The sequence below is a fragment of the Microplitis demolitor genome, chromosome 6 (assembly GCF_026212275.2).
Source record: "Microplitis demolitor isolate Queensland-Clemson2020A chromosome 6, iyMicDemo2.1a, whole genome shotgun sequence".
NCBI classification, from domain to species: Eukaryota; Metazoa; Arthropoda; class Insecta; order Hymenoptera; family Braconidae; genus Microplitis; species Microplitis demolitor.
The window spans coordinates 8,692,485-8,713,521 of record NC_068550.1 but is presented as its reverse complement, the minus strand read 5'-3'; the positions used below and the strand labels follow the sequence as shown (position 1 = coordinate 8,713,521).

The window sequence follows — 21,037 nt, the reverse complement described above, 5'->3', positions numbered from 1 at the left end:
ACAGATAAGGCTCAGTATAATCCGACATTGTACCCAGTCCAATCTTGTTCTTTCCATGTAGTAATTTTTTTAAAAATAAAAGTAAAAGATTTTTTCACTTTTTCTTTCTTGTGGTGGTCCATTTTGCTCGCCTAGAAAAAAATTTTTTTCTATAAGTAAAAAAATAGAAGATTCACTTTATCCAAATGTACATAGATCCATTACTTTCTTAGCGCTTCCGTTTTGCGCGCCGTTCAACTACATAAATATATAATAGAAAAATGCTCATTACATTTACATATTTATTGAATCGTTAGTTATCAGTACTGCTGTATGTGATTAAGCACTTTTAATAAGTGTATTATTTATTTATTTATTTTGCAATTATTATTTTGATTGCAGACATCCAGGAGATAATCCCTTCTATAGCAACATTGACAGCATGCCGGACATTCGACCACGCCGGAAATCGATACCATTGGTCTCGGAATTGGTACGTAGTTGATTATCCATTATCCTTTATATTCATTCGATGCATATATATTCAATATTATTATTATTATTATTATTATTATTATTATTATTATTATTATTATTATTATTATTATTATTATTTTATAATTATTGTTATTAAGTGCTACAGTCTATATTGACAAGGAATAGATTAACTCAAAAGACCACGTTATCTTTTGTCTCTCTCGTCACTTCAGTATTAGGCATTGTTGTGGTCATTGAAACAATTATTTATATTTTTATTTATGTATCTGTTTAATTGATTAATTCAAATTTATTTTTTAAATTACGTTCATATCGGATTGAGAATTGGAAAAGAATGAAGAAATGGAAAGTTAAAATTTTTTAAATAATTGCAATAGAAAATTACACTATGAAAAATCAGGAGTAAATCCGGAGAGAATAAAGATTTTATTTTAATCCGAATTTAATCTCACTCAAAGTTCTGAAATTTTTTAAAATAATGTGGAGTAAATAAGAAGTTTATTTTTTCAGCAGATTGATGTCAGTCATATGACAGTTTATAATTCCATGGAACTATATAATGATAGAAAATGAAAAATCTATTTCTTTAACTTTAAAAGCGTAAAAGTCTTCATTATCAGCTGCTTATAATTTTTTAAAGTTCTTTCGCGTGAATATATGAAAAGGAAGCTCGTAATTATTTCTGTACTCAACATAACTGTCAAAATATAAAAGACCTTACAATGCATTAGTAATTTACTACGGGAGTTTTTACTACAATTTCATTCTGCGGAGGTTTATTATAATTAGTATTTTCCAGAACTACCCTTCGGAGTGAAATTCACTCCAAAGAGAAGTGAATAACTAAATAAAATCATCTGCTCCGCATTCACTCCGGATTTACTCCGCGTTCAATCCGCCAATTTTTCACAGTGTAGAAACATAGAAAGAGAAAAAGAAATCAAAACGATGATTTAAAAATTTCCATTTCTGCATTTGCAAAATTTTTTCAAACATGTTAAAATTAATCTTCACTTTGACACAATTCTCTTTTTTAAAATGAATATTTAAATCTGAACAATGAAATTTAAAACTGAAAAAAAGGTTTGTGACATAATCGTAAACATTAAAATAATAAAAATAAATAGTATAATAAATTTTATAAAAATTATTCACAACTTTCTGACACATAAATAATTTTAATAAATTTATCCATTTTCACGTCTAGCCAACGGCCAGCATAAATAAAAATAATCCATTCATACAAATAACTTTAACAACTTTTTTAATTTAAAAATTTTTATTTTTAATACTTCTATCTTATTTTATTTTTATCATCCATTCAGATGACCTTTTTTTCTATTGTTTTGTCTAGACAACGCTAGAAAAAGTTACCCGTAACTTACAAGACACTAAAAAATAAATTATAATAAAAAAATAATAATAATAATAACAAGCATTTTATTTTAATATATTTGACTACAACAATAACCATATACTTTTTTTTTTATAATTAAACTATAAGTTTTCAGATTGTTATTATTTTCAATTGTGGCCAAAGAAAACTATAGACAAAAACCTCACATTCCTTTTTTATTTCATCTGTTTTCTCTTATCTATACAAAAGTACTATTCATAATAATAATAATGATGATAATAAAAAAAATGATAATAATAATAATAGATAATGATGATGATAATTACAAGCTAAATATTTTTCTAGGGCGCCCGAGCGAAATCTGGGTTGTGTGTGATAAATATTTTTTTTTTATAGCAAATATGTACAATACTAATACATGATATATATAAATATGATTTTAAAAGTATCTTTAAATAAATATGTGTTCTGCGTTTCAGTGTACCACGCGGATTATAACGCGAATCGTGACTATTAATTCAAGGATAATCTATTTTTTTTATAATTTTTTTTTTATTTATTTCCTACTAAATTATTTATTCCAACTAAAATTTATTTAAATGCAAATTAAATGTTCTTTTTTTAAATATTTAAAATTATTTTTTGTCTAAAATTAGGGAGACCGCTACCTTTTGGAATCGTTAAAAGATTAATTCATTTTTTTTCTATCTGTAGAAAATTTTAATTTGACGGCACACTAGATCGAGAAAATTTTTAAACGTGATTCCGTGATATGGTTTTTTCATAAATATTGAATATATTTACGTGATACTTTTTTACTCGTTTATTAAATTTACAACTCGTTCAAAAAATTTTTAAACAATATAACGGGTAATTTTTTTTCATCAAAATCTGTTGTTCAAAAATGAAGCAAAACTATATAGCTGTTTTAAATTTTGAAATAAGATTAATTTTTTAATTTTGAGGTCGAGGATTGAAAATTTAAATTATGATTAAACTACTAGAGATGCAATAAAAATATATGAGAACTTATTTGTAGGAAATTTAATTTCCTATAAAATTGTATCAATTTCGAACATTATTTTCGAAATCAAAAGTTTCGAAATTTAAAAACTGAGTACTTCAAATTAAAATTCTGAGTACACTATCAAATATACAATAAAAATATATCGAAAATAATTTATAGTGAATAAAATTTCATAAAAAATTCTATCAACACTTTTTTTTTCGAATCTAATAGTTTTGCCAATATTTGTATTTGAAAAATTTGAAGATATTTCAGGATCAAAAATTTTTAAATCTAAAGATCGAGTATTTGAAATTGAAATTCTAGTTAAACTGTTAAAGATACCATAAAAATAATTAAGAATTAATTTCTAGAAAATTAAATTTCCTATAAAATTGTATTGATACATTTTGATCGCTTCTCTAATAGTTTGGCCAAAATTTTAATTTTAATATCCACGTCCAATATTTATGTTTGCTTCATTTTAACGAGACTCAATAGTTCAACAAAATCAATAAAAACTTACAAAGTTTACAATTCTGATTTCTAAAAAATATTTTATTTTTTAAATTATAAATTTTTCAACCCAAATATTCAGAGTACTTTTTTTTTAATTTTCATAGCCCACAAAAAAAATTATAACCACGCAGTTAGTATATTACTGTCCGCGATATATTTTTCGCGCGGTGAAATAATTATCGATAAAATTATCCGACTCCTGAAAGTACTTTTCCAGCGCGATTGCCCTAAAGCTAACGGTCTTCTAAATAAAAATTCACAAACCTTTGTGTTACCCTGTATGTTAAGTGTGAATTATTTTTCAATCTAATTGTTTATTGTGTTTTGTATATTCCCGTTCTCAACATCAGATATTTATTTTATTTTATTTTTATAAAATAACAAGAAATTCACCAGAATTTTTTAACGTCGATAAGTTCCAATCAAACCAATTCAGTAAAAAATATTGTCTCAAAAACCCATTTATTTAAATCATCTCTAAATTTTTATAATTTTTTTTTTGTCAAATTTTAAAAAATAATCCTAGAGTTTTACTTTTAACGTAAAAATTAGAATTCTCTGTTTTTAACTCAACAAAATATTTTTTACTGCATATATATTTAAATTCTCGTGATTTTCTTATTATAGTAGTTTATATATCTAGTGTGATTGTGTATGAGACGCGAGTTGTGGCAATTAACACCCAAAGTGTTCAACACAACGAGCGTCTTATACGTAATTATATTAGACATATACATTAATTTTTGTAATAAATATTCGAAAAGTGTGCCAATGACTGGCTATAAACGGTAGATAATAAGAGCATTTACAAAAACATGATGATAAATTTTGTCACCAGATGATTCAATGAATTACTTCTATACTTTTTTCATACTAGCTAAAGATCATATGAGTAGAAAATAATATTTTGCGCACAACTGACGAACAACGGAAAATTAAATCTCTTTATTATCCTCTGTGTTATAAATAATATTTTTATCTGCCAAATGTAGACAGTAAATGTCATATATTTCGAATAGATGTTACAAAATAGTATCTTATACATCATGTGGCATCGGTATTATACTCAAGTGTAACTTTGGTGACACGAACGAAGCGAGTATTGCCAACACACGAGAATATAATACTTGATGTCGCTAGATATATACAATAGTTTATGTAATGAGTGCACGAAGAAAAACGCCATTAAATTTTTAGAGTCAACGTTATAAAAATAATTCACTTTATTATCATAAAAAAAATTAATACTCTATAGAATTAAATAATTTGTTTAATAATATTAACCTAAGTAATAAGTAAAATTTACTCAAAAGAAAAGAAAATAACATCTTTGGTGTTATGTCATATCAATTAATATATAAGTATAACTTAGTAGCATTCTTAAGGAAGTTTTATGTAAATCTGTGTCACGAGTCTTGAGCAAATCTGCTTGATTAATCTTGGAGAAGTACCATGCAAGATACTTCCCTAAAATATCTTAAGGAAATCTGTTGCAATATTTAGCTGATACTTGCGTGAGACCCATTATGTCAGACTTGCTGCAGAATCACTTATGATACCTGCAGATGACTACTCCTTACTTCTTGAGCTGCGTATTCAGCGTTAGTATAGTAAATGCACTGCTGTGCTTAGGAAAAAGACAATCTTATTGCTTCACTTACTGCTTTTCTATTTAATCCATGAAAAAAATGGATTAGATCTGATCTAATTTGATTTACATAGATCTTTGTAGATCACCTTAGATCTATGTGCATCAAAAAATTATTTCAAAAACAAAAAAAAAATCAATTGAATCATCAATTAATTAATTAATCAAAAGTTGTTGTAACCTGATCATTTATGTATTTAAGCGGGCTTAGCATTCAAGTTATAGAAGATAATTAATTTTTGAGTTGATGAAAAAACGCCGTCTGATGGTCTCGAACCTGGGACTTTCCGATCACAAGTCGAATCTACTACCGCAACGCCAATACACGAGCTTGATAACACGGAATTTTTTGTCATATTAATTTACCTATAAAGTATTAACTTATCCGAGAAATTAGAAGACATTAAAAATTTTTGTTCGTTGTTAAAGAATATAATTATTTTGAAAAATTTAATTGTCAGTATAAGCTATTTCACAAGTATTTAAAAATGATTAATAATTATACAATGCTTAGACCGCAGTGTAGGGTATGAAAAATATTATTTTTGTAGAAATATAATATAAAAACGAAGTCCACTGTTAAATATTCAATCGTTTCAACGGCTTAGTGTGAACAATTATTAATTTTAATTAAATGTTTTTAATTTAACTTTATTTTGAATTATTTGCATACTATTAATTATTTCTAATTTGTAAATAACAATTCTTAGTATTAATTACTTCATATGATTGAATAGAATGTTTAGAAATTTTAGATAAAAATGAACTTTAGTTTTTTTAAATGAAAGAAAAAAAAAATTACTGAAACCCTAATGAAATCGGTGAATATTATCATTAAACGAAAAATAAAAAAAGCCAATTGAAGCTTACTGTATCAGCTTTAACGTACTTTTTACAAAATTATAAAATTGAAAATAGAATATTATGAGAAATTAAGTCACTAAATATTTTGTAAACACCTTTAAATTCATGGTGTTAGATATCTCAAGCAATTCTGCAACAATTCTCACCTAAAATTATTGTAGTAAAAAAAATATCTTGATTAAGGATTACTGCAGACTGTTGCTACAGATTTCCGTAAGTCTTTAGAAAAAAATCTTAAGAAAGACGATGAAATCTACAGAAAGTATACTCATGAAGTCTTTTTTATCTTTTTTAATCCGTCTTGTTTAAATCTTCCGTAAGAAACTTGTTAAAAGATTTTTATTAAATAACTTGCTTAAGACAAAGCTACTAAGAAGGTTATAAAATTCAGCTGATGTTGGATTGATCCACACATGCGCGATGATTAATTAAATGTGTATGTGCATTCTGGAGATTTTTTTATGTTAATAAAATGACTAAGTTCAGAGTGACATAAAAGAGAAAGCTGATAGATTAGTTATTGACTCGAATTATCGAATAAAAATATACTCTGCCCATTTCATGAAAACCTCGTGATTTAATATATAAAGTAATGATTTAAAATTTATTGAATCACAGTTTTGTCCAATCAGAAAAGATTGGATTTTAATATGAAATTATATGAGACTGATCTTAGTAATTTAACGGCGTATTCTTCGGTCATTAGTTACATAAAATAATTTATAATAAAATTGAATATTAGTTAACAATTTAAAAAAAAAATTAAACTAACCAGCATATGATGCTATTCTTTGTTTGTTCTCTGTGGCGCCCATTGTTGTATCTACCTGAATCACCTGACAAAATAAAACCACTTACTGAACCTCTCAATAAACTCAAATAAATCTCCACCTCCAGGTCTTGAAGGTACTAATTAAATGCCTCCTTAGTCAACAGAATTTAAAACAACAAATAATTAAAAAAAAATATATATATATTATATTTTTTATTAACAATTGCTTGCTCGAACGTTGCATGATTATTTATTACTCGTTCTATTATTCTCTGTCTATCTCTATCTCTTTCTATTTCTATCTCTTGTCATTTTTTCTCTGTCTTTCTTTCAAATTCTTCATATCTTTCTATCTATCCATCAAATCTATAAATCTATCTATCAATAAATATATCTATCTGTTCTATCAAGTCATCAATTATAAAAAAAAATCATAATCATAATCCTTTAATTGATGTAATTAATTAATTAAAAAAATCCTTCTAAGTGCATTTTATTTGAATTAAAATTCCTTTTTAAAGAGTTAAAGTTAAATTTTTTTACTTAATTATTATGTTTTGTATTTAGCAAGCCCTCGTTGTTACCAAATATGCAAAAAAAAAAAAGAAAAAAAAACATTATCTATTTTTCTTAGTCTCTTCGACCTAACTTGAGTTTTCTTGTTCTACGCACAAGCACGCTTTCGCGCGAATCCTCGAGATCGAAAAAGAAAAGCAAACTGGAGATTGTGTGGTAATTATGTAAACAAGGATTACTTGGACCGCTTGCTAGAGCTTATGCTTTTTTTTTTTTTAATTCACAGAATCTATTAACAATAATATTTATTAACAGGTAAATTTATATTAACAATAACAATAACAATGACAATAATTATGTATTAATATTCAAATTCAAATTTATTACTTAATCAATTTTTTAGTTACTACAAGATAACAATAAATCGAAGGATCGCGATGATCGCGAAGCTTTCCTCCACATTTTTGCATGTTTTCTCCTTCGCGATATGAAAATATGTCTTATTAAATACACTAATCAATTAAATTTTTATCGAGGGTTAATTCATTTTTAATAAGTGAAATACAAGTTTGGGATAAAAAAACATATATTTAAAAACTGTTTTTTATTTAGTCTACAAATTAAAAAAAAATAATATTATATTTTTTTTTTTTAAATAATTTTTAGTTTAAGAAATAAGAAAAAAATCAGGAAATTAGAAAATTGTTTTTTAAAAGCGAACAATTTATATAAAATGAGTTACAATAATTTTATGAGCAACTCATATATTTCATTTTATTGTTTCCTAAAAACGAAAATAATTATCGTAAAAAACTAAAATTGCAACTAAAATTCTTAGCTAGCATCTTAAATTATAAAAATGAAGCGACATAAAAATTCCTCTAAATTTTAACGAACTTTGAATTAAAAAAAAAATGAACTTTACAGCTGAGTTGGAATTTTTTTTTTTATATCAATTATTTTAAAGACTTTTTTCCCATTAAATTGCCTGTTAGAATTTCTAAAGCTGTCTAATTGCAAAAAAAAAAATCATAAAATTTTTTTTCTCATTTGAAAAAAAAAAAAAAAAAAAAAAAAAAAAAAAAAAAAATCTTTTTTTTGCCAAAAGAAATATTTACAAAAAGTAACATTTTATAAGCCATCAATTAAAGTTTTAAAATATATTTTTTTTTACTACAATTTTTCCAAAAAATAATTATTCGATTGGTGTACTAATTAGTGTAAAAAATAAGACTTCTTTTCATAAATAAAAAAAAAAAAAAAAAAGAAAAAAAAACAGTATAATATGACGTTTGGTCTTTACACGTGTGTCTTTAAAACTAATAATCCTGAGATATCGCACGCAGACTGCATCCAGCGTGATATTTAAAAGTAGCAAGGTAGCAGTAGCCAGTAGTCTGTAGTAAGAATGTATAGAACTAAAAAAAAATTAAAGACGAAAAATATTAAATAGTCTAGGTCCTCGCTTACATCACGAAGCGCAGTCATGTGTCATAAATAATAATTATTTAATACTAATAAATAATTTATTAAAAAAATTTATATTTCAAGAGGAAGTACCTCTGGGTGTGTGAGTGTGTGTGCGACCAAACAACAAGACACATATTATAGAATTGCACAATACGTGCAAAATCTTAATTAAAATCTTTGTGGTCACAAAGTCCCAGCTGCCATCATACTCCCACCCAATTACCATACACTAATTCAATTAGAACTTTTTCACTTGCTATATACATATATATTAATCCACAACATACATTCATATATTTTATCCCTTACTATAACACCCTTACTATTATAATTAATTTATAACATTTAAATTTGTCATATATATTATACTCACGTAAGTAAAGTCTGTTCTAAAAAACTTCATAGTTAATTTCAAAATTTGACACCATTCGGAACTTTGAATTGATCATTTCTCGTATTTTCAAAAAATTCCAAAGTAAAAAAATTTTTAATCCCCCAGTTCTTGTTCTAGAAATTTTTTTTATAAAGATTTAAAAAAACGTTCATCGTTAGTATTTAAGTCTTTTATTCGATGTTCTTCAAACCAGCAAAATTCTCAAATTAAATTATTTTTGCCTAAAAAGTTCGAAAAAACGTGATTAACAAGTATGCAGTCAAAATTTTTTTTACTTTTGAATGTTTTCAAAGTTCCAAAAATTATCAATTCAAAGTTCAGAGCCACGTCGAATTCGAAGGTTCACGACTGAAAATTTTTAGAACGAATTTCTTTCATACAGGTATATACTATATACACAAACATAAGACGACACATTTGTAAATTTATTTATTTAATTACAAGGCTTCTCATTACATATGAAGTGACATTTAAATAGTTCCGCTAGTTATAGAACTTTTTTTTTAAGCTTGTTCATTATCAACAATTGAATACTAATTACATTATAATTTTAATCGAGTCTAAGTGCAGATAAAAATAATAAAAAAATTTTTTTAAATTACGCGCTGTACATTTAATGGTGATGATTATCATATTGTAGTTTTACTTTAAATATTTTTTCTGCCATTGGTGTAAAAAAAATATTTTGAGCCTTTTTGGATTTAAATGCGTGATATAGGCAATACGTTTTTTAAATAAAAAACAAAAAAATGTTTGTTAATTTTAAACGAAGCCACTATCATTAATTTTATTATTTAAAAGTTAATTTAAAAAAATAAAAATTACGGGTGTTCTAATAAAAATATGACAAAAATGTATATAAATGATTTAATAGTTTATTAAATTATCTACAAAAAAGGTCTGATTAAATTTTTAGATATATCCAATAATTTAAGCGTAATTGCAACTTTAATAGAAAAATTAACTTTTTACATATTATTTGAAAATAAATTAATACCTTATTTCTTTCTTCTTATAACTTAAAAACTATCAGATATATGTTAATAATCATTGAGACTTTTTTTGTAGTATATCAAATTTCCTACAATTTTTGTTTAAAAAATTTTATTCTAAAACTTATAGTTTCGATACAAATTTAATTTTAAATTAAATTATTTCACTTTATGATCGCAACCACTAAAAATTTCAATGGTAATCATTACTATCGAATATAATCAGTCTATTAAATTTCATAAAGTGTGAAAAATTGTAAATAAACTGTAAATATCACAAATATTTAACTAGCACAAATTTTCAATTGAGATACTCCTACCCTCTCACGTAGTTTCCTGTTCATACATATCATGTGTGCACATAAATGATTTTAAAATAAAAATGTATCAAAGAATAAAAAAATTAACGACTTATGGTAATAAATATTTAACTTAATTAAATGCTAATCTGAGTTTTATTTTCGTAGACAATGGCAGCGAAGAGGAGCGCAGCTGGATTAACTTCTGCAGTTCCAAGAGCGACGTTAAATGACGAGGAATTGGTAAGACTACCCTCAGGCCATTTTTTATGATTAATATAGATCCAGGGAACTTTTAATGTCCATAGGAAATTATTCGTTATAATAAAAAGGAATAAAAAATTAAAGAAAAAAAAAATTTAGTGATAATGATAAAAAAAAGCTGTGACGGGGATTCGAAACCCGGTCTTTAAGTTCTCGGTAGTTGATTCTTTTAATATAATGAATTACTCGAGACGTCAGCGGTGATTTAACATAGTCCGGCGACGTCAAGGTTTAAAATATGTTTTTTTTTTATTTTAGAAGAAAGTAAAAAAAATTAATTTAAAAAAAACCTTTTGTTGAATTTTAAAAAATGTATTTTCTTTTTTCCATATTTAATGTGCGGCATTTTATCCTCATTTCCACGCTATTTTATTTCACGTAAGTGTGGCTCAGTCTCTCTCAAATCTTTCTTTTTTCTATACCACAACATCAATTTATCCTCATACAAAAAAAAATCCTCGTCTTTATTTAATTAATTATTTAATTTTTTTTTTTTTTAATATCCTCGAGCCTTACTCTTTTGAAAACTCTTAACCCTCACTCTTTCTTCCGGAGCAACGAGTAGCGATTTAGTGACTCAATATCTATATCAATATATAGCCAGTGTAGGAAATATATATGACATTTTTATTAATGTACACTATATTTTATATTCATATGTTAAAAACCTGGGATAAAACAAAACACCATTTTGGGAAAAAAATTTTTTTTTTAATGCTCAGTTGCGGTTTATAGAAAAAAATAGAACATTAATCAGTCGGAACAATGCGGGCAATTATAAATTTTTAGTAAAAAAAAATTTTTTTTATCTGAATATTTGACTAAAATACAATGGGCCGCAATTGAAAGTAATAAAAATTCTTACAGTAAAAATTTTTAATTGGTCTACTATTCAGACTGACCAAGTTTCCCCATAATTTATTGTATTAATTGTAATTGTTTATTTTTAAACATAAAAACTTTTTTTTTTCTTAAAAATGGTCTTACTTTACCCTAGGTTGAATATGCATATATATGAATATTATAAATAAATATAGAGGTAACCACAAAAAAAGCACATTTTGTGATAACGTCTTGTGTCATAGAAAGCCAGAGATGTAGTGACCCGCACCAATACAATGTAAATATCAGGATTCAGATATAGGAAATAAGATACTCAATAGTATAACAATTCATATTTATAATATAAGTACAATAAATAATCCGCAATATAGATTTACGAATATTATTCCCATTGGATATTTCTACAATATTTTGCTGAACAACTTCAAAACCCAATAGCCATTTCTATGTTTATTTAAAATGTTTCTCCAAATAAATATACCAGGTTTTCTATAAAAGAATAACGAGATCTATCAATATTTACTTAAATTCATATAAATCCTCGTAGATTTAAAAATTTTTATAAATTTTTTTTTAAATCCCGAAGTCTCTGATTATAAGAATTTCGAATTTTATTCAGAGTCTAATAATTTTTTATCCTTTGTTTAGTTGTAATCTATATAGATTTACACTAATACACTTACGTAAATCTAAGTAGAATAAGATATTTACACGCAAAGAAATGTACCGTAAATATACTACTATATACAATGAGAAGATTGAAACTGGTATTCCTGTAGCAGTTTAGTTATTATTACAATACAGCATAGTAACGAAAATTTTCGTTTGATTTCCCTTTCAAAGTAAAGTAGGTATAAATATGGTAACAAAGTACTTATATCAGTGCCGACTTGGTGGATCCAAATTACGATATTTTACTGCAGAAGTGCGGTATTTCATGACAAAAGTACAGTATTTTGACACTGTAATTATTACAGTGCTGCATAGATCTCGTTTCATGATAGCAAAGTCTGTCTATTTTAAAACAGCTCAGGAAAAAATCAGCATACATGATCATGCATAATTCATGTCTGACCATGCATAATCCATGCCTAATTATGGATAATTTATGTATGATCACACATGATTCATTTATAATCATGCATGAATTATGGATGGTTGAACATGATACATTAAGACTCATCCATGGTCTAGGCATGTTCATGCGTGAGTATTCTTATCCAAAGGACAATTCTTTTAGACTGATCAGACTTGATTATTATTGATCATATACAATACATATCTGATCATGTATGATTTATAACTGACCATACATGATTCATATCTGATCAAACACAATCATACATGCCCACGTCGGGTCATTTAGAAAGAGTTTTCCTCCTCTATATGAACACTCATGTGTGGTAATGTCTGATCATGCATGGTCATGAATGATTGATTATGTCCATATCTGATGATACATAAGAATTTTTAAACATAAAATTTACTGAAATATTTTTAACCTTTGTCATGTCTTACCATGCTTGATCATATGTGATTAGTTGATTACTTACATCCCTGCTTGAACATTCATGACTGTTGAAAGAGTATCCGAATTATCCATAAACGGCCATGCATGATCATGAATGATTAGTTATGCTCATACATGAGAATTTTCAATCATAAAAATTACTAAAATATTTTAAACCCTGATTATGTCTGGTCATGTCTTATCATGCTTAATCATACATAGTTACAAGAGTATCTGATGCATTGTTCACACATGGCCATGTATGATCATGAATGGCAACGCATGATCATCCGTGACTTTCTGCCTCTCGTATTTAACATCAAATGACTTCTAGTGTTGATTATAAATAATCATGTATTGGCAGGGAGTCTAGTATATGGTGGGGACAACTGAATCGATTGCAGCGCTCGCTGTGGACACTATTTCGTAGAATCATGCTCTTGTTGAACACAAACACGTGAAAGTTAAAGATAAAAATAAATCATAATAGTTGTTGTGTTGTAAATTACAGAAATTGCAGAAAAAACAATATGTCATAATAATTTTTGAACCAAGAAAAATGGTATTCTTGGTTCAAGATTTTTTTTCTTGAATCAAGTCAACTTTTTTATCAGTGTGGACTGAGTACTTTATAGCAATTTGATAGTTACTTTATTTTTCGTTTCGTGTGGTAATATTTATAGTACGTTTCACTCTGCGTACCTAGATCTTCGAAGATCAAAATTATTATTTTTTTAACTTTTACATCGAAAGTTCAATATTCGAACGTTGTGTGGCGCTATTAAAGTAACAGTTTGGTGTGGTAGTAGTACTAAGCTATAGAATTTACTTTCGAGTACACTGTGTTACAAGGTTGAATCACTTTTGGGCACCACTCAAAAGTTAATTTGCTGTAAGACATGTATACAAATCATGGAACAAACGTCATTCACTTCCGCTACGTTGGTTATATACAATTTCAAATTGCATTTAATTTAATAACAAACAAACAAACAAAACTTTATTATAGAGTTCATTTAAAAAATATAATTTAATTTTTTCATAAGAAAAGGACCGAAAAATAAGGTCTTTGAAATATGGCTCTTGGGTTTAGAAGTTGTGCTGCTGATTTTATTGAGTAAAAAATTGTTTTTTTTTTTTTTTTGTTACCTCAGGTTGTAATTTATTAGTTCTATTTTGTTCAATTTATTTATTGACGGCTTGAAACATATTCATTTTAATATCCCGTGGATTTAAATTAAATTCAATTATTGTTAGAAAAAGATTTCATTTTTTTTTCTTTGTTAAATTTTCTTCAGCTCAAAAATTTTATAAATCAAAATTTCTATTTGAGTATTAAAAATCAATAAAAATGTATACAGAAAATTTTTCAAAAAATTCAATTCTCCAAACATTTATTGTGTATTTTTAATATTTCAACCAGGATTTAAATTTTGAAAACTCAGTTTTCAAAATTCAAAATTTTGAATTAATATCTTTTTACAATAATTAAAAAAATTTTTTAAAAATTATTTTCTTGCTAAAATAAACCATCAGGATTCCAAAAATATATGTTAATCTTTCCTTTTTGATATTAATATTCAAATATCGCGATTCGATGATATTTTAAAATTCAATGTTTAAAAACTAAAATCAGTCCGTGAATAATAATACTCTTGCATTATTTTGTCCAGAATATATCACCGTTCAACAAAATTAAATTACCAATACTGAATAAAAAAAAAAAACAAAAATAAAAAAACGGTAGCTTTTTCTATGAGTTGTAATTAAAAAAATTATTGAGCTCTCATAATTCTTAAAAAACAACCTGAGTTGATAATAAAAAATAATAGAGTAAATACAGATAATTAAAAAATGTCTGGTTAATAAATAACTGATAAAAGAAATAAAAAAATTGTAGAAGTACTCATAATACCCTATAGAGCTTTTTAGCGGATCGATATGCTTCACAATTCACACGAGCAGACAAGAGTACCAGAGAATTTAAAATTATTTAAAAGCTATAAATTCACAGTAGCAAAAAAGTACTGAAAGATATTGAACCTCTAACAAAAAAAAATAAATAAACCAACCGTTTTTAGTAACAAAAGAACTGATAAGCATGTGAAGTATGAGATCCCTGAAACATGTACCTAATCTAGACCTTGAAGAATATAAATATATATGAAAAACTCAGCAATTCCGTGATAAAGAAAAAAAAATGGTATCGCGAATCTCTGACCGAGTTTGTGTGCTCCATGCCTCCTCTGCAGAAGATGCACGTATACAAGAAAACGCTTCAAGCGATGATCTACCCAATATCTTCAACGACGCCTCACAACTTTGTAACCTGGACCGCAACATCTCCGACATACTGTTACGAATGCGAGGGATTACTTTGGGGTATTGCACGTCAGGGCGTACGTTGCATGGAATGCGGCGTCAAGTGTCACGAAAAATGTAAAGATCTGCTCAATGCTGACTGCCTGCAGAGTAAGTTAAAAAGTAATATTACCAATTTATTATATATTTATATCAATTAAGTAGAAGATCAACTAGAATTACATCTACCTCCATTTCACTCCACATTTTTTTTTTTAGATATTATGACAGCTGACAAAATATAAGTGCATCCTTAATAATTTTATGGTTTATTCTTTTTGTCACCAAACAATTATTAAAAAAAAGAAAAAAATATCTTTGACTAGCGCTAAGGATTCGAACCCAATACTTTTGGATTAGTAGGGTATTCGAAAAAAACATTTTTGAAAAAATTTTATTTTTGAAATATCTTCGAACGTACCTTACCGATTAAGCTCAAATTTTCAGTGTTTATAGTAAATAACAAGCCGCGTCGAATGACACCTCGAAAATCAAAATCGGTTCATCCGTTCAAAAGTTACAGAATATTTACATACGTACGTACGTACATACATACATACACTCGGACATCATCTTGAATTTAGTCAGAATAGCTTCCTAGAATCTCAAAATGTCAATATCTGTTGGAATTTCGATTTTCACAAATCGGGGTGAAACCAATAACTTCCCGAATTTTTGAAAATTTGCAATTTTCTTAGCGGGAAGTTAAAAGATTTAAAAATGACGTTTTTAAAGTTCGTATACTCAAACTCTTATGGCGGACAAGCTTCCGTCACGAATTATTAGATTTTTTTCATTATTAACTTCCCAAGTTTAAGAAATAAAAAACCACAAGCCATAAACTTGAATATTTTTACAATATGATAAGATTTTAAAAATATAGTGTTACCGTTTTAGTTATTTAAATAATTCAAGTTAAACTTTATTTTTTAATCTCGTTCATCGACAGAGACACATATTATTGAGAGTTTGGCAACGTCGCGGAAGCAGCTGAGAGAAAAAACAAAGATAGAAATACATTAAAAAGAGAGACGAGATTAGAAATAAATTTTTCCCGCTTTAATTTGAATATCGATGTTTAAGAAGTTAAAACGCGCTGTTGTCACATCTTTTTATTAAATCATATCAGTCAAAAATAACCAAGTCATTTTATTATTTTCTCATTAAATAAGTAATAATTATTTATTTATCAATTCGTTATGTTATTATAAATTAAAATGATGGATTTTTATAACTATTAGGAGAATTTAGCAAACAAAAAAATCAAACACTACCTTGACTCACTAGTTTCGCTCGAACCTCCTTAAGCCGAGATTCGAACCCAGTACCTCGGAATAAGGATTTAAAATGAAAAGTCTTATAACTTAAAAACTATTAAAGCTATCTTAATAATTTTTTCTTTTATCTTATTATTAATTAGAATAAAAGGAACAAAATTATTCTAGAACCAAATATAGGTAGTTGGCTTACTAATTGGTGCGTAACTAATTCTCAGTACTAACTTGTCGTCTTCCGTCTAAAGTTTAACTAAATGTGACGTCAGTGATGTTATTGAAGTGTAACAGATGATAGAGTGATAATTAAGAGTATTGAAAATAATAACCGGGGATAACAAGCAATTTATGTTAATATTAATAATAATTCATGACGCATTTCCACTAGTTTCATATTAGTTTGTTAGCGAGTATTGTTGTATTATTAAGTACATAACGTGACTGTATTAATTAATAACTTTTCTTATAGGGGCCGCGGAGAAAAGTTCAAAGCATGGAGCCGAAGACAAAGCTAACAGCATCATAACAGCTATGAAGGAAAGAATGAAGCAACGGGAGCTCGAGAAACCGGAAATATTCGAGCTTATTCGGTGAGAATAATTTTGTATTTATTATTATATTTAATTAATATATTGTTAGTAGATGCAACCGGTAACTTGATCGCTATTAGAAATTTTACTCATCCATACAATTTAAAAAAAAAATTTAATATATCTATATATTGATTATTGCCAGTGGCAAATTAGGTCAATGTAATATAAAAAATTTCTAGCGTACAATTCTCGATTCGGACATTAAATAAATCGAAGTCAAAGTTTTAATTGTTGTCACAAAAAAATTTATTTCATTTTTTTTCGGCTGAAAATATTTTTAAATTGATGGCAAGTGAACATGTCTAAAATGAATTTTAAATGATGCGATGTCAAAATTCAGTGATGAGTATAAACTCGTTCAAATATAAATTATGATTGGCATCGGTCGAATGTCAGTACTTAACTCTACGGAAATATGACGTCAAGTTCAATGCAAACTAGGAACTAAATTTTGACTTGGCTTGTTTGCACAGTACTAAATATTTATAAAGACTCCGATAGATAATTTAAATATTTAAATATTTATAAAATCGCCTGGAGCAAACTACTATATGCTTATATATAATATTGTATTGTTTAATTTATACAAATTTAAATAATACACATGAAAATTCTTTAACTTTATTTAATTGAGGTATGTCTACTTCGTAAAGGGGGGGCGTGTTACATTTTATGCCATTTTAAACGATTTCTTTATGCCCTATGCATTTAATTGGCTGTGAAAATGAATTTAGCCAGAATCATATTAATTTTTATTAATATTTATCCTTATAATAATTTTGTTAAAATCTCGCGCAAATCTTCTAGTGTTCCAGTTATCTGTGTCTGTATATGACTGTGAATTCTGCTGCTGAAATTGATGAAAAGCATTAAATTGCAAATCTTGTGCAAGGCTTACAAAAAAACTTTGTTATGTTGTACCTAAAGAATTGTGGAAGCTAACACGTGGCTTGTTGATAAAATTACTTATGTATTTCTTAAGAAAAACACGCCAGAAATTTAATACAAATACTCACGCATGGCTTGTACCAGACTTGCTCGACAAGCACTAAATATGTGTCGTACGCCAAAGGAAGGGGTAGAGTAACGAAGATAATTATGAGGCGATTCTCGAGTAAATCCGGAGCAAGTCATGCGTGAGTATATAATTAAAATCTTTTTTTCTAAATTACAGACAATCGATAAAAAAAATAAATTTCTTTAATTTTGCTGTTAAAAAATACTGAAACATTATTTTAAATATCAATTTTTAATAAAAATAATCTTATTTTAACTGATTATTGGTCAATATTGCGATTTAATCTCGAGCTTCCAGATATTTTAGATTATATTTTATTAAACTGCAATAAACCAACTACACTGAGAGAAAAGTGCATGGTTGTGGTAACTAGAAAGGGATGGAAATGAAAAAATAGTCATCTTAACTAATATTTCTAGTTTCTTGAACTATATCATAGTGCCCGAAAGTATTTAAAAGTAGTAGTTCTAACTAAGCATTTGTTTTGTTATGGTAACTATTTAATATTATTTCTCAGAACTTATACTTCAGCAGAATCACGAATGTTTCAGCAATTATACGATTATAATTTCATTAATTTAGCATCATTAAAGTCGTCGACGAATATAATTAAGGATTTTTCTTCACTATTTTTTTGTAATAAAAATACCATTTTTTACTTAGTTACGTTCGCTATTATCATTGTTCATTGAACTATAACACAGCTAAAACAACTATGATATCATCGTACATTTTACAACTATATATTAGTTATCTGAACGGAGGGTAATAGTGGAGGCTTCATTGAACTATGTTTTTCATAGTTCAGAAAACCAGTTTTTTCTCTCAGTGTAAATACTAACAAACCTTCGATAATACCTCGGGTTTATTATAATGTGTCTCATATATTTTTTTTATCATATAATTATACATAAATGATCTAATATATATTTAACTTATCCAACGAGTTAGTAAAAGTTTCATGTCACGAAATGGCGGCCGTGTTACAACTATGCAAATTTTTATGATGACTATAGATATAGATACCCATATATATTTTATACCCCACTTTATATCTATGTAATTTAATATAAATATATAAATTCACATATATTTTATTTATGACCACAGATAGTAATATCTCGTCAAAATGGCATCTGAATTATAACGTTTTAATTAACACCCTATACAATATGACTTTATGCGAGCGCATGAATTAAATATAAATCGGCACATAACCTATTTATGAGCGTCTATAATTAAATTTGCATTTAAAAAATAAAATAATCTATAGCAAACAGTTAAATCTGATTCACTCAAACTAATAAAATTCATTTTCTGATATCCGTAACAAGTAAAATACCATTACAATTTATTGAATAATGCAAAATCATATAATTTATAGTCCAGCAGTCAACTATGTAAATTATTCAACCAGCAATTTAGCATCAAGTAATTTTTTAAAAATTAAAATATAATGCAAATTGTCAATAATTAAAAATTATAACTAATAGCGATCAAGTGAAAAAATTTTTAAATTTACATTTAACAATTATTACTTTCTTGCTCTTTGTCTGAACTTCAGTTTCAAATCGGAAAGCGTCAATCGGATGTCAAATAAATATTTTTATAATTTAATGAAATTATCATAAGATTGTAAATATCTAATTGAATAAATCAATAGTTTAGTTAATTAAATATAGATTATATTTATGACCGAGTTTACTTATAAAGTAAACCGGTCGATTTACGATTTTAGGGCAAAAGAGTTGACGTTAATTGATTTGATTTTATTTATTTATTTTTTTTTGTAAGATATAAATTAATAATAATTAAGTGACATGTAAGTAATATTAAGCAAGTGGTGAGTTTATTGAATGGATAATCACGGTTCACGGTAATATTTAACGTGACTATCGGAGTTTAGGTCAGTATTTGGAATCGACGAGAAAGCTCACCTCAATTACTCGACTTCAGTCAAGCAATCTGTGCTGGACGGCACGAGCAAGTGGTCCGCTAAAATCGCCATCACAGGTTTGTTGGGTGATAGGGTCATATTAATATATAAATCATATACATCCATGTATCCGTATATATATATATATATATTTATATACCTGTATATATTCAGGATACTACGATTAGATATTCCAATTAATCTAAATAAATTAATTCATAAATAAGCTTCCGCTCCAAGTAATGGAAGTATTTTGGCTGACCAGCTCTTGCTGTTACACGTGTAACAGTTTTGTTGTGCTCATGTGTGTCTGTTTTATTTGTGTGTTGATTGGGTGACTTTTATTTATCGATTTTTTTTTTATTTTTAAATAAACGAACAGGGAAATTTTATTGGTATTTAAAGGGTCTGTAATTTTAACGAATAATTTTTAGAGCTCACGAATTTTGGAAATGGAATCTATATAACTATTGCGTTTTTTTTTAACGGAATAAAAATCATATATGAATCATTGGGTCTTATACATCAATGTATGGATCATATATGTCCAAACATCCATATATGAGGTTTATCTGCTCATATATGAACTATATGATACTAAGATAAATTAAACACGTATGCTCCCGAAAATTTCTTTCTTGCTTTTAAATCTTTTAAAACAAAGTTACATAAAAAATATATAGAATCAAATTTCTAGAAAATTTCATTCCTTATAAAATTGAACTCATACATTTTTTTAATTTAATCAAAATTAAAAATTAAAATTTTTTTAATTTTGTAAAATCATTTTTCAAATTTCGAGTCTTAGATTTGAAAACAAATCTTGTTAAATTACCATGATAATACTAAAAAAATGTATAGAAAAAAATTTGTACAGAATTTCACTCCTTACAAAATTGTATTTATACATTTTTATCTTATCTC

The 21,037-nt window shown here is 26.6% G+C and overlaps 1 protein-coding gene across 1 annotated transcript in view; it reads left to right on the top strand.

Annotated features, from left to right (window-relative positions):
• Positions 1-21,037, top strand: part of LOC103570661 (uncharacterized) — a 63,222-nt gene that overhangs the window by 22,117 nt on the left and 20,068 nt on the right. Inside the window, exons 4-8 of the mRNA XM_053739855.1 lie at positions 382-472; positions 6,769-6,777; positions 10,483-10,557; positions 15,184-15,403; positions 17,036-17,156. Coding sequence (XP_053595830.1) covers positions 382-472; positions 6,769-6,777; positions 10,483-10,557; positions 15,184-15,403; positions 17,036-17,156 — 516 coding nt within the window. The remainder of the gene's footprint in view (positions 1-381; positions 473-6,768; positions 6,778-10,482; positions 10,558-15,183; positions 15,404-17,035; positions 17,157-21,037) is intronic.